The following is a 14,398-nucleotide window of genomic DNA, read 5'->3' on the forward strand; positions in this document are numbered from 1 at the left end:
CAGGGCGTTGAATATAGTGAGTTTTTTATGAGCATTACACAACTTTTCCAGGCTTTTGTTAGGCCTGTCCCAGATTTTTTCAGATGTGCTGCGGATGCAAATTCAAAATAAGCACATTTCTCCAAAATAATAAAATTTCTCAGTTTCAACATTGATTTCTTGTCTTTGTACTACATTTGCACTTATCAAAATAGGTGCTAATGCATTGCCAATTATTGCATTCTCTTTATATATATATATATATATATATTTTACACAGCATCTTAACTTTTCTGGAAAAGTGGTTAGTAGAAACAATGCTCCATATACTGTCTAAAGTTAAGGGTTAAAAAGCATTAAGCTAAGATAAATAATAGATAATTACATCTGTGTATTTCATGTTGACAGAATAAGATGGAATAAGAAAAAATGGAACCATTTAACAAGCCAATGTTCTGTGAGATAATTTTGTTGAGTTTTCTGTGACAGATCCCTGGTTTTACTCTAACCGAGACTGTTTGGCCAGCTGCCTTTTGAAAGTGTCACTCTATTGAGGCAAAGTTTAGCTGAGGAATGTTTTTTGCCAATTATTCTGGGAGTTAAGACCTTCTCTATTGCCCCAATTGAAATCCTGCTTTGACATCATCCTCTTGCAATTGTTAAGGCCCTTCCCCGCTTTCTTCCCATTTGCCGTTTCCACAAAATAAATAGCATCCAAACTTTATCTGGGTTTTGCATGGTTACCATTTTGTTAATAGGCGGTCTGGCCTCTCGATGAGACGAAGAGCATTTTTCGGGGGCACAGTGTGGTTGTTGTAGCAACGTTGTTGAGGAGTGAATGAATCAGATGTCAGAGTAATCCATCAGCCAACAGCTCCATGAACACTCGGACTGAGGAACACACACTGCTGTGACACCCCTAGTCACACCTCTACTCTGTCCCTGAAATAAGATTTTGGAATTTGAACAAAGGGGGATCACTTGAAAAGGAAAACAAAACAGCGCAAAATTAACAATTGTCTTCATTTTAGACAACATTTATTAACCCAAAGCAAATAAAAAGACAGCATAGGTTTACATGAAAAACCTCAGCAATAACTTTCTTAAAAACACTGCAGCAATTGGGGGATTTCATTAGTTTAGTCACACATGAGGCAGAACTGACCGGCACTTGACCAGACAGGATCTTAGAAGTAACAGACGAACTGTGAACACATTCATGATTACGTAAAATCGTGACTGGTCACTAGTGTCCCTGTTAGGGCATTTTGTATTATTTTATATTCAATTTTTCGAGCTTCATACGTATCAAATTCGCCTACCATACCTGTTTACTTCTTTGACATTTCGTGGTCTAAATGAAAACTTTACATTTTTGTTTAATCGTTTTACTTACGAGCCTGTTCATATAAAATGGGAGACAAAGAGCAGATGGTGTATGTGGCTACTGTAAGTTATAACACAATGCCCAGGTGGTTCCTGATGTAAGATGATGTTTTGTTTTTTGGGGGGTTTTTTTGGTAGGTGAACCTGGAAGTTACCATCTTGCTAAATCCCTTGTCAAAAGCCACTGGCATTTTCTATTGGGATTTGTTTTATTGCAGAAAATAATATTTTTGACCTACAAAGGTTCATATTAAATACTCACTGTTTGGCAGAAACGTACACAACTTTTACATTTTTAAGCTCACGCCAACCTTGAAACATTTGCATGGTGAAAAGTATCATGTATCCAATTTTTTCGTAATGAATATTAAAAAAAAAACACATTTCTTTTTATTGAATATTTATTCTGGTTTGTTTTTAGGTTATTATTATTGACAGCTTTCCAGCATTTGCAGGTTTACCATTAACATTAGGGCCTCAAAAGAAGTCAGTGTGGACAGAAAAGGCAGCAAAGACTACAGCAAAAAAGGTAAAAGTATGACAAAAGTACTGTGAATTTTTTTAAATTTCAATGAAGCATTATTGGTAATATTGAAATTATTATGGAGGTGACATTAAGACTTCAGCTTTCTACAGGCAGCATGGCAAAGTGAGATGTCTTCTAAAATGAGTTACGCATAATTAATGCATAATTTAGTATGTTGTTATGATTTTTTCTTGTTTCGGAACAAGGCACATTTCAAAACAGTCAGTGGTTCTTTTCTTTTTGCTAAACTGTAACCCGCAACAGTTAGAAATGCTAAGGAAACATATCTTACACATAGAAAATAAATAAAAAATATATATAAAAATAATCTCTTACAAAATATATTCTATTAACCAACGGGTATGTATGTCTGGAAATTTGCATTTTTCTCGTGGGGATGTCAACTTAGCTTAGCGACGCAATGACTGTTCCGTCACAAACTCCAAAAGTTTCCAGACAACTAGCAGCAAACTGGAAGGGGAAGGGAAAAAAAACAAGTAGAAAACAATATTCATCAATAATTATCATAGTGATCCTGGATCAGTAGTTTAATGTTCTTCTGCTAAGCTTAATGCACATTAGCTCCAGGTTCCCAAATCTGTCATTCAGTTGAGTTCAGTTCAGATCGCTTTAAGTTTTAGATCCAGTGTTTAATATGTTTCGCTTTTTAAGTGCACTGTGACTAAAATGCCAGGAATCTAAACATATGTGAAATCTAACAGATTTCATTGACAGTGAATCTTCAGTAGTTTGCTCACGGAATAAATAATTAGTCTAAAAAGAAAAAAAGAAAAAAAAAAACAGTTTGAGGTGAGTCATGCCAATAGACCAGTATGGCCTGCAGTGACATCAAGCCTAGGGCATGAAATGGTGTTTGGCTAAAAAAAAAAATAAAAATAAAAAAAAATTATGAGCTCATAGGTAGAGTCCAGTGTGACGACACATGTACACTTTTCAGTCACCACAAAATCAGGGGGCGGTGGTCGTTGCGATTGCTGTTTTGCGCAGTCACTTCACGCAGCCACCGAGAACCTTTATTCTCAAATACATTAACAAAATGCACGCGTACACATGTACTAAGTCCAGTGTAGCCGTAAAGACACGTCCAATAAATATCTCTATTTGCAGGTATACACCTCTGTCCTCTCACTGCAGGTGTTGCATTTGACATAGCAGCACCACAGGAACTTGCAGTTGCACTGCCAAACGCGTGAGTACTGGTGTGTGTTATATCCCCTTCCACAGCACATGAGGCCACAGCTGTTGGGCTGTTGGGCTGTTTTGTTGCACAGACGACCTTGTGTTCCCATGCTGCCGGTCAAAGGGTCGGCCTCGCAGTAGTTGGGCGACCTCTCAATGTAGACCAGCTCTGTGTCCATGGGCTTGCGGTAGGAGTGGGGTTTCTTGATTTTCAGGAAGGTTGGACGCTTGTTGCGGCTGGCTTGCACCGGCTCCACATGTAAGGCTTGGTTGTACTTGTCCTTGAGGATGTACCCTAGCTGACGGAACTTAGGGAGCGTTGTCCAGCAGGTTTTGGTGGTGCAGGATCCGGATACACCGTGACACTTGCACTCCAGACGCATGCCCTTCTCCAGGACCTACAACATGGAGGAAGGGTTCAAATGAGATTTACACTACAAAGTACACAGGTTTACTTAAACTATGAATTAAAACTACCCTCCACACCTTTGTAGGACCGAACAATCCACTATTTTTCATTTTTCAATAGAGAGAATTCATAGCTTGTTAGTTGCTGTCTTTGCATAATAACCAGCTAAGTTAATGTGATCAGAGATAAATATATATTATTCAGTTATATTGCATGAATATTTTCAACAGGTTGAGACAAAGGTTTTCGAGTATTCCAGATGAATGTAAGCATTCCAGAGAACTCAAAGCTGCTACAGTATGTCACCCTATGGCTAGTAGTTATGTATCATATGTGCCATTCTTTTACAAGGCAGAATGAGCTTCAAAGCAAACGCCTGCATACTCATGCATGTTGTGTTATGCAATACAATGGTATGAGTTATGTACAAATCACTTTCAAAGGGTTTATATTATAGCATACAGTATAATTACATCACACAGCAAAACAAGCCTTTTGCTTTTACGTATCAGTTTTCTTAGCATCAGTTATTGTTATTTCTCAGTCTGTGAAAACAGAATAATAAAATAATGTTGTCTGTGGGATTTTAGAGGCAATATCTGTGTTTATCTCAAGATCACGGGAACAGTGCTAGTGTAGTAATAATATTACTTTATAGTAAGAAAGTAATAGTATGAAAATAGACAAATAAACAGAAACGCCAAAATGACCATGCAGCAACATGGTTCAAAGGAGTAAAAATCTGAGCTAAAACTAGTGTTTTTACCAGCTAAGGTGACTTGTAGCTGAGTATGCGATGGAATGTATTTATGCTTTATCATGCAATACTCACTGGTCCAACAAGTATATTCCAGATTACAATCATTGGATAAAGAACCTCTGTTAAATGGTGAAAGCATTTTTTTTGCATCACTAAGTCATCACTAAGAATATTAGAACTGATGACTGAAGTGTTGGCCTACCACTTTCAAATAATATATTTCTTATACCCAAATAGTTTTATTGATATTTAATTTGTGTAATTAAAAAAACAACAACTTTATTTTTTAATTTATTTCAATATGGCAGGAAAAGTGTTGACCAATAGCCTTGTGCTACAATTATTTCCATTTTTGCAGTATTAATATTTTGCAGTATAAATAATAATATAACTGATAACTAAAATTATAGGTCCCTAAATATTGTGGATGCATGCAAATATGTTAGGCTCTAAGACCTCTCACTATTTTGTTTGTTTTTTTTTTTGTTTTCACAGTATTTTCATAAAGTGCTTCACTGGACACTGGGCATAAGCTGTGTTAATATATGAGTTCTTGTCGTGACACCACATTTGATGGAGACATTTAAAGTGGCAGGATTGGCAGCAGTGAAAACCCTGAAAACCTTTTCAAGCTTTTGGTGCATTTGGCAAAGCAGCCAGGGAATTCTCTGTCTGCCTCAGACTGAATGACATCAACTTACTCCCCTTCCTCCTCACTGAGGAGGGTTCAAGGGTTCCCTTGCTGGCACACTGCTTTTTAATTATTTCACTCTGATGTGGCCACAGACTTTCTGGAGTCTCGTGGGGTAATTGTCAAAATCCTTGGATGCGTAGAGCTTAGTGTGGTCATGCCCCAGAGACCTGACAAACATATAATTCACAAAGTTGAGATGAATTGAGGTGCCAATGAAGCTGCCATTGTTTGTCTAACAGAACCCCTGTAAGCCTCCTGTGGCATCTGTTCCCCACGTTTATTCTTCTCAAGAAATGTGAGGGTCGGCACTTGAAACCCAGACTGACATCATCTCCAATTAAACATGAAACCCTTGCTACAGTAATTACAGAGGTATCGGTTTAGTCCGGCTGATGCCACACGTCATGGACGAAGCCAAGTTCCATCCAAGTCCACAGGCAAAACACTTCCTCTTTTTCTCCATGCATTAAACCAGAGCCAGTCACTGTGCCACTGACATGAAATCTGTATGAACAAATTCATTTCTTAATTTTTACATGTACACTCCAATCCAAAAACCATGTCATTGTATATTTCGCAGCTTAAAAAAAAAAAACGGAACAAAAAACAACTCGTCTGAATGTGGCATTGAAGGCGCTGTTAAATCTGTTCTTTCTGCGTGAAACTTTCAGCATCAGTCGTAAATGCTTTCATAAACATGTACTGAAATAGGAATTTATAGGGAATTTATAGATAATTTGGTTGCTATGGGGATACGTTTGACTCCAGTGTCAGTGACTGAGCAAGTACTTCCAAAACTAAAGGCTTCTCTGCAGGTGGAGTTAATGTGTTTTTCATTCATTTACTTGTTCTGTCGAACCCATCCAAACTCTGTTGAAAGAGCAGCCCCATGGAGGAAGGCCGGCAGGTGTTAAAATGGCACCTTTCGGGCTCGAGGCTGGATTACAACTGTGCAAACATACTGTTTCATGTTGGGTTTCGGCACAGACATTAGGGTTAAGGCCAATCCAACAAATCAAATTAGCCACATAGCCCCCTTGAAAGGACTAGTCACAGTTTGCCTTGAAAAACCACTGCTTTCTTAAAAATCACATGTTGTGTCAGATAACTTTCACCCCAATTTTCACTTTACAAACTTTTGTATGTTACAGCCATTAGACGTCGCCAAACAGTAATATGTGTTTTTCAGTTGTGTTTGGTTGCATGTACAAACAAGCTACAGTCATATTTCCCAGGAAAGTTTCTGTTTGGGTATCACAGTTCCATTTTAATCAATTCATGCCAAGCCAGCAGTTTTAGATTTAAACACTACATAGCCCAGTTCGGAAAAGCTCGGGTTTAGTGAAGGAAAACAGCCTATTTGGACTGGACAGCCAAAAGAGAGAAAGAGATGCAGTTTACAAAGAACAGAAGTACAATGTAAGTGTACTTACTTGTAACAAGTACTAAGTATTTGTTACTTTGTACTGAATCAATGGTGAGAGAGGAATAGCTCCACTAAAACAATCACCACGAGCAGCGAGAGCGAGAGCACCTGCACCACAGAGACGCTGCATCACAAACTCTAAAAGCATAGTTTTTTCTTCATGCTGGTCCTGCAGAGCCCTGGCTGCAGTGAAGGTCTGGCATAGACAAACCTCTGGTTAGATGTAATATGCTGAAACTGTTTTAGCATCAGTGCCTACTTCAACTGGTGTGTTCAATTACACTTTTTTGACCCAGCATGTTTTGTTTTCTGCCAACTAGGTGACGATGATTTGAACTCTCAGATTTGAATAATAATAAATAATTGGCCATTGTCATTGTTTTGCTTCAGGGTATTTCAGATTGAAGGTAACATCCAAAGAAAAATCTGGCTTATGAGCCAAATCATTGGGAAAACAGTAGAAAATACCATCACAATTGATATTGTTGATATATGACAAACAGTGATTATAGTGGAATGTTCTGATTTATATGTATTTTACAACAAAGAAAAAGTCCACAGAAAAGGAATGGAGGAATAAAACCTCTGTATGTACTGTAAATACTTAAGAAATGTAGAAATGTCAGTGTGCTGCGTTTATTAGGTTTTTTTTTTTTTAACTTGAGGATGGTTTTTCAGTACTTCACTGAGTACTTATGGCCAGAAGTAAATAAACTAATCAACTATAGCTTATAGTCATTTACACACATGGTCAGTACTGTCAGAGGAAAGTGAAATGCATGGTAATGTCAACCTTTGTCCATAAGCTACCTGCTTTTTTTTTTTTTTTAATTTAGATTAAACTGATTTTAGGTGCATATTTTATAAAGTAATACTATTTTCAACATTCACCATACAGACACTAAAACCATCAATGAACTGTCTCTATGCAGGGTTGGTATTTCTGGACCAGTGGGCAACCTGGATTAGCTTATTTGCTTGTGCCATAGACCACTGTTGCCACGTGGAGCAGTTTGACAGATGTGTTTTTCGTCGTTTTTTTTAAATGTCTTGGTGTCTGTATAGGGATTGTTGTGATTAATTTGGAAAAGACCAATGTTTTCCTGTAATATAATGAGCAGCATCTACAATCAGCATTCCAGTAGATCTGCCTTCTGCTGCCTTCCTGGCAGTTTACCCCAGACTTCCACTGATCGACCATGTGCCTGCAGGGGCTTTCCTGACAAACTGCTTTCCTGTAGGGCCACTTTGTGGGCGATCTTGCAATTTCTATTGATCTGTCATTTGGCTCCCAGCTACTGTTAACTGGTAAATAACATCATAGTTGGTCTAATGCACTCTCATGGATTATGGTGCCAGGTTCACATCACAGTACATCTTGTCAAACACTGGAACCTCTTGACTCAATGTTGTTTGTGTTCCCTAAGTGATTTAAGCATCTGTAATTGGCCACCCTTTGTCCTCAGTGAGTCTGAATGTCTCAGTGCTTGTGACTTGGCCTTGTTGTGACCTCTTTCAGTGAAATGTGGTATCATACAATGTCAAACTGTGTTTTTTATATTTATAATATGTTTGCATATGGTTATGTAACAACAAGGGCTTCTGATGTGTTAGAGCAGGGGTCCTCAAGGAGCCGTTCCGCTTGTTTTCCAAATATTCCTACTCTGCCAAGTGCTGATTACCTGGACCAGGTGTGTTCTGTCAATTCACTTTGTGTTTCCCCACACCACCCTCATCTAAAAGGTCAGCTTCTGATTGGCTAAATCAGAACAGCTGATCCAGGTAAACAGCAGTAGTTAGTGCAGTTGGAAACAAGCGGAACAGGGGTCCTTATGTTCACTGTTCATAGCCCCCTAATAGCACTATGCATGTGCAGTGTGTATCTGTTACCAGGAAGAAGTTAAACTTCACAGATTTTGAACTTGGTTTAAATTCAACAGTTACAAACTTCCCTTTGCCTTCTCTTTATTAAAATATCTCTCTCCGCCTCCAAATATGTCATCTGGAGGGGTCAGTTTAAATGATGTAGTATGATTAACCAGGTGAAAAACTGCAATCAGAACTAAAAACTCCTCCTCTAGAAGAGACGCATGTTAATACATGGAGGCACATTTAATACTATTTACATCCACTGAACGAAAACTATAGGACGCAAGTTATTTGTCATTATGTTGGTTTGTGGTCAGAATGATTTATTGGCCTTGGCATAATGTTAGATGTTATTCATGCTTGTCAACAAATCCCAACAATGTGTCAGTGTGTCTCTCTGACAGCTGGTTGCTGTCCTTTCTATCAAACACTACTCAAACTATGGTACATAGCAACATTTCTCTGGGACTTTTCAGCTCTAGATTGATTCCCATTTGGTGCTGTAGTGACTAATTCCAGCATGACAGTGTGAGCGGGATTTACTCAAAGTAAAACATAGTGTGTTGGTGCTAATAAAAGCTATGACTGTGCTGAAATAGGAGCAAAAAAAAAAAAAAAAATAGGTTGCAACAAACATACCTTACGTCCCACTTCATTGTTATGCAAATTCATCAGAGTCCTCGCATTTTGCTTAATTTCCCTTGCGTCCACAAACATCTTGGAGAAGCTTAAGCCGTAGTGGATGTCCGCGGAGCAGCCACCCCACTTCCAGCCCTCCTCCTGGTTGTAGAATCCCTGCTTCTCCTTGTCGCAGCCGCAGCCGCTCAGACTACCCTGCGTGCAGGCTGCGGTGACTGCATGGGCGACCCCGGCAGCGATGATAGCGTAGGTGAACGCAGCCTCCTTACTGCCTGCAGTAAAGAGAAAACACATTTTCAATCACAATAGCCCAAACCAGCATCCACTATTTAAGACTCTGTCAAACCTCCTTGCATACTTGGCATAGCTTCCCGAAACCAAATCATAGAATACACGAGCCAAGCCAAGCCCAATTCATTAATCTTGTGCTCTTAAAACAGATAAACTTCAGGAGGAAGCTCTGAATCTTGCGGAAAATATAATGGAGCTGTTTAGAAGAGCAGAAAAGCCCTAATAAAGGAAAAGTATTTGCAGAGAAGCAGGACAGTTTTTATTGTATTTAAGAGTTATGATCAAAGTGCATTCAGGTTTGTGACTAGTCTGTAAATCCAGAAGTATAATTTAACAGTTTTACCAATTACCATTCATCCTGTGCAAGATAAAGCGATAAATGTCTCGGCATAATTCTGGCCCTGGTCCCAGCTGCAGTTACACTGGGATCCACCCTGTGGAGGTGAATCTAACAGGCATGGACAGCCTCCCCACACTACATAGATACATTTCCACTCCATAAATCTGAGGGCTTCAGGTCAGAAGCACTGTTTAAATTATTAAAATGGAGATTAATACCGGTGAATCACACGTGGAAACTATTCAAAACATAACCACAATTTGCAAAAAGTTCCAATAAAGTCATGATGTTTAACAATTAAATTGCAGTAGAAAAGGTCGTAGATATGCAAAATGTGGACGTCTATGTGCAGGTGTTGAGCCTTGTTAGAGCAAATGAATGTGAATCTGTGCAGTGTGTGAGATTCTAAGGTGCGTTGCTGCACCGCAGCCAATAACAGTCCCAAGTTCATGTATTCTGTCAGTTATCAGTGTTCCAGTCTGCTGAAACAACACAAAGGCTCAGGACAGACTCTGTGCTGAACAGCTGGACCTGAGCAGTACTCGAGCCTAAACCTGCCGTCCCCCTGGAACCTCTGCTCTTTTTCGGAATTTAGATTCGCTATCATCAGTTCTGTTTAAATCTGCTCATGTGAAATTTTGAAATAGTGTTGCAGCCTCCCAGAAGCTCAGGTTTAAAACGATTCAACTTCAAACATCCCACACCGAAGCTGCAGAACCTAGAGGTAGATTTGTAAAACCAGGAGAAAGTACTTGTTTGGACATGATGTTTTCCTTGGGGATGGGGTGTGTGTGTGTGTGTGTGTGTGTGTGTGTGGGGGGGGGGGTGGGGTGGGGGGGGGGGTGGGGGGGGGTTAATATGTGAACATGCATAATGGCAGTTTAACTAAGAGCACATAAAAAGCATTGAGGACTTTGTGTTGCAGCTATACAACAACAATAGGATGGTAAGAGAAAGGAATTTAGTTCTGGTTTGCATGATGAACCCCGTTGAAATGATTGGACCAAAGAGTCAATCATCTTAACTATTAAAAACAAGGATCAATTATTTATAATGACTGGAATAGAACCCTGATCAGTAGAAGTTGGAAGGTTAAATATAATGTGAGCTGTAAATCTAAACTACGACTCAAAAACTCTGCATCTTTGTCTATGAGATGAAAGGGGTGAATTTAAAGACCAAGACAGTGGAGTACGACCGTGTTAAATATTATTCTTCACTTATTTCCGCAGTCCTTGGTCTTGGGAGCAAACATTGCCTCGAGCCTTATTCCACATACAGGATAAAAATCTGCGATTTATTTTCCCACCAAGAGCAGATGCACTGAGTCTGAGTTGCAGACTTGCAAACATTTGTCGGAGGGGCAGAGGTCAGGTACCTCAGAGGAATGTCTTTTTGGACTGTTTTTGTACATTTTGTATGTCAGAGCTCACTCTGCAGATGTTTGGTTGCACTCCGAGAATTATATTCAGATCCTTCCAACAGTGAAGATAAAATAGAAATGATAAGAAAAAGTTGCAAGTTGTGTAATAAACAGCTATGGAGCTGCAGCGTTTTTTTAAAAAAAAGGACAGTTTATGCTAAATACTTTTTTTTAACCTTTGGACGGTGTAAATTGGTGATAAATGGATGCTGACATGTTTCAACATGACTTTAATGGAACTTTGGTAGAATGAGTCAGAGAACAGCTTCAAAAACATCAGAAATATCCAAGTAATGTTGTAGTAACAAGCACATTGATATTCCCCTAATGGAATATTAGTCTGCATAAAGTAAATGCCATAAAACATTATGGAGCAGTAAAAGCACTTGAAATTTGAGGCCCATCTTATAAACCTTATTTCATATTGTAGGGGAGCAAGACAAATCCAACCTGATGGTTACACGAACAAATGATAACCTGTGTCCAACTTACCCACTTTGAGCTCCTTCCCGAACACGGTCCTCTCTCCCAGGGCCGAGCAGTTCCAGCGCCCGTGTTTGAACTGAAACTGACACTCATTGATGCCCATCTGAACCCCTTCTCCGATCACTATGATCGCGTCGGGGCGGCTCTGACAGATAGTCCTCTGACGGGGGGCCAGGCCGGGGATTTTGTTACAGATGATGCTCGCTCCCAGTGCAACCACCGATGACATACCCCTGCGATGAAGGTGAAACGTTTAAATGTGGTGTGTTTTTTTTTTCCTATCAGGACTTCTGCAGGTGTATCACACCGACTTTTCTGTGGACACTTTGAAGCCTGTAATAATTGGATGTGGTCTGATCACATTCCTACACCCCCCTCTAAATGAATGTAAGTCGTATTATTTCACTGACACCCTATTTGCAGGGTAAACAGACAGAATAGGCCCCAGAACTGACTTTAGGGGCCCCTAACTTTTCCACAGTTCCGGGGGTGGGGGGGGTGGGTCTCTACCATGAGTAGAAACCATCATTAAATTCTCCAATTTTCTAAAAAATCAACTATGACTTTGAAAAGCATTTCTTAGAATCTTAGCATCGCCCGGGGTAAAATGCACACAGGTAGGACAACCTCCGGGACATCCCTAACAGCTCACCCGATTTTCAGATACACTATTCCAAGGCACAGGAAAAAATGGAAACTCCAGCGTCGCGTCTTCCTACTCATGGTGCTCAGCCCGGTGGAGCCGGTGGAGGTTGGCTCTGCTCTTGACACAACCAGCTTTAGTTCTCTGCCGAGAGCCGCAGAGCCTCCAGGTGCTCCGAGCTGCAGACGCGGATCGAGCTCCTCAGGACAAACCAAAGTTCGTGGAAATGGACCCGTGCTGATTTCATTTGGTAGGTGTCCGCCGGTGGGAGCCTGCATTGGGCTCGCGCTGTTCAGGTGAGCGGCTCGGCTCCTCAGTGATCTGGCTGAGTGTGTGTGCGTCTACCTTTTCTATCAGGGCGTGTTCTGCGGAGGATCCGTCTGGGAGCAGCCTGCAGGTACACGCTCAGAGCTGCACAGCCCGTTACATCCGCAGGGTCCCCACACTGGTGACGCTGGACGCTGGATCGCAGCTCTGAACAGTAGCGCTCTGACAGACGTCCAACCACCGGCACGTTATATTTAGCTATTTTCCAACAAAAAACGCCCCTCCCACCGATCCCGTGTTTTTTTGGCAGTTCAGACACCCCCACCTCCACATCTCCATCAGATCACATTTCATCTGAAGCGATTTGGGCCTGTGTTTCAATCAGTGACCCCACAGGTGAACGTTTGTAGCCTACTGTACTTAAATATACTCTGGATTATTTCCATTTTATACTACTTTAAACTTTTAATTCATTTACTTTCTATGGCCTAAACGTATTTGACAAGTAAACCCTACTAATTTGAACGAATAAACCTGTTCCAACCTCTCAGCACCTTACACAACGTTACTGCATGTGTAAATGCGTTATTGTAAATGTACATGGCCAAAAGCCGTGTATGGTTTTTAATGAAAGGGCTAAAAAGGCACAGACACAAGAGGTCAGGGAGCCTGAGTCTCTGATGACACTGCTCATGTTTCTTGTTTGAAAGATCTCAGTTACTTTGGAAGACAAAAACTGACCTGAAGCCATCAGAGAAATGCACAATGACCAACAACAACAACAAAAAAAATGTCCAAAAAGACGCACAGCTAAAAACATACACAGTATGTCCAAAAAAAAGAACCATCAAATGTCTAAAAAGAATAGGGGGGCATTTTGTCATAAGCCATTCACGTCAACACTAGGTACACGTGCATGTATGATAACGCAGTAATCATTTATTTTTCAATTTGTTTTAAACAGGCTGGTGTCAAAGTTACATTACTGATGGAGGTTAATATTAATTAGTACAGGATGTTTATATATTTTTAAAGAAAACAATTATAGATGTTTTTAAATCATAATCAGACGTTAGTCTATTGATTATATTTAGTTGCAGGTTTGATATTTCAACACAACAGCACATAAAAAGAAACTAGTTTATCACTGGCATCTTATCATAGCAATGACTGTGTTTAAGGGACATGTTGACAGGTATCTCATATCATGGAACAGTTGCAGAGGTATCAGGAATTAATCCCATTTCCCTCATCAATTATGACCAGCCAGTCATTACTGACCGAGTTTTTCTTTTGTGTAGGACAGATGCCTTAAACTGCCAAAGGGCTGTTCCGCCACCTGCTGGCCATCTATGAAAACGCAGTTACTACGGTTACTCGTTTGTCTGGGCAGATCACGGAAAAGCAACTGACGGTGAATCTGAGATTTGTGGCACCAATTTAAGGTATGTGTTTATTTACTGTACCATTATTTTTTGTAGAGGATACGTAACATTGGGAGTAAATATTTAGTATTTCTTAGTGATCATGATGTGTCCTATATTGTAGGTTGTATTGTTTGCAAAAACCCAATCTTGCCGATTGTGCATATTTAAGACACTACATAATATTAGACATTAATTTGAGGTGCACCAGTTGAATTGACCCCAACTTCTATAACATTGCGCATTACACTACAATAAATCACTGCGTTTGTAACTACACCGTTACTTGCCGAGGAAGATTTCAAATCCAATGTTGAGAACATTTTACTACACGGCTATAGATTCTTCTACCCGGCAAATACAAAATGAGCTCCACCTCTATCACACACTGCATCAAAAATTACGGCCAGCTCATATTATACCATATAAAACACAATGCTATACTTTTAAAATGAAACTGATATTAGCTCTGCAGCACTTGCTACTTTGTTAGGCACTTTAAACCAAGGTCGACCAAAGTGCTTACTTCAAAAACCGTATGCTTACATTATGGTGGAACGACTTTTAATAAAGATGGTGATTTTTATACTTAAAATTGTACGTTTTTAGTTTGATTAAAACTCCACAACTTGTAAG

At 39.8% G+C, this 14,398-nt stretch overlaps 1 protein-coding gene across 1 annotated transcript; it reads right to left on the reverse strand.

Annotated features, from left to right (window-relative positions):
• Window positions 1-993: 993 nt before the first annotated feature.
• Window positions 994-12,588, reverse strand: wnt7aa (wingless-type MMTV integration site family, member 7Aa). The gene is made up of 4 exons (XM_067505641.1): window positions 12,081-12,588; window positions 11,435-11,661; window positions 8,889-9,160; window positions 994-3,489 (listed from the first exon to the last, which is right to left on the reverse strand). Exons 1-4 carry the CDS (start codon window positions 12,347-12,349, stop codon window positions 3,010-3,012), a joined length of 1,248 nt encoding a protein of 415 aa, XP_067361742.1. The 5' UTR covers window positions 12,350-12,588; the 3' UTR covers window positions 994-3,009.
• Between the last annotated feature and the right edge of the window lie 1,810 nt (window positions 12,589-14,398).

Source organism: Channa argus, chromosome 5 (assembly GCF_033026475.1).
Source record: "Channa argus isolate prfri chromosome 5, Channa argus male v1.0, whole genome shotgun sequence".
Lineage (NCBI taxonomy): Eukaryota > Metazoa > Chordata > Actinopteri > Anabantiformes > Channidae > Channa > Channa argus.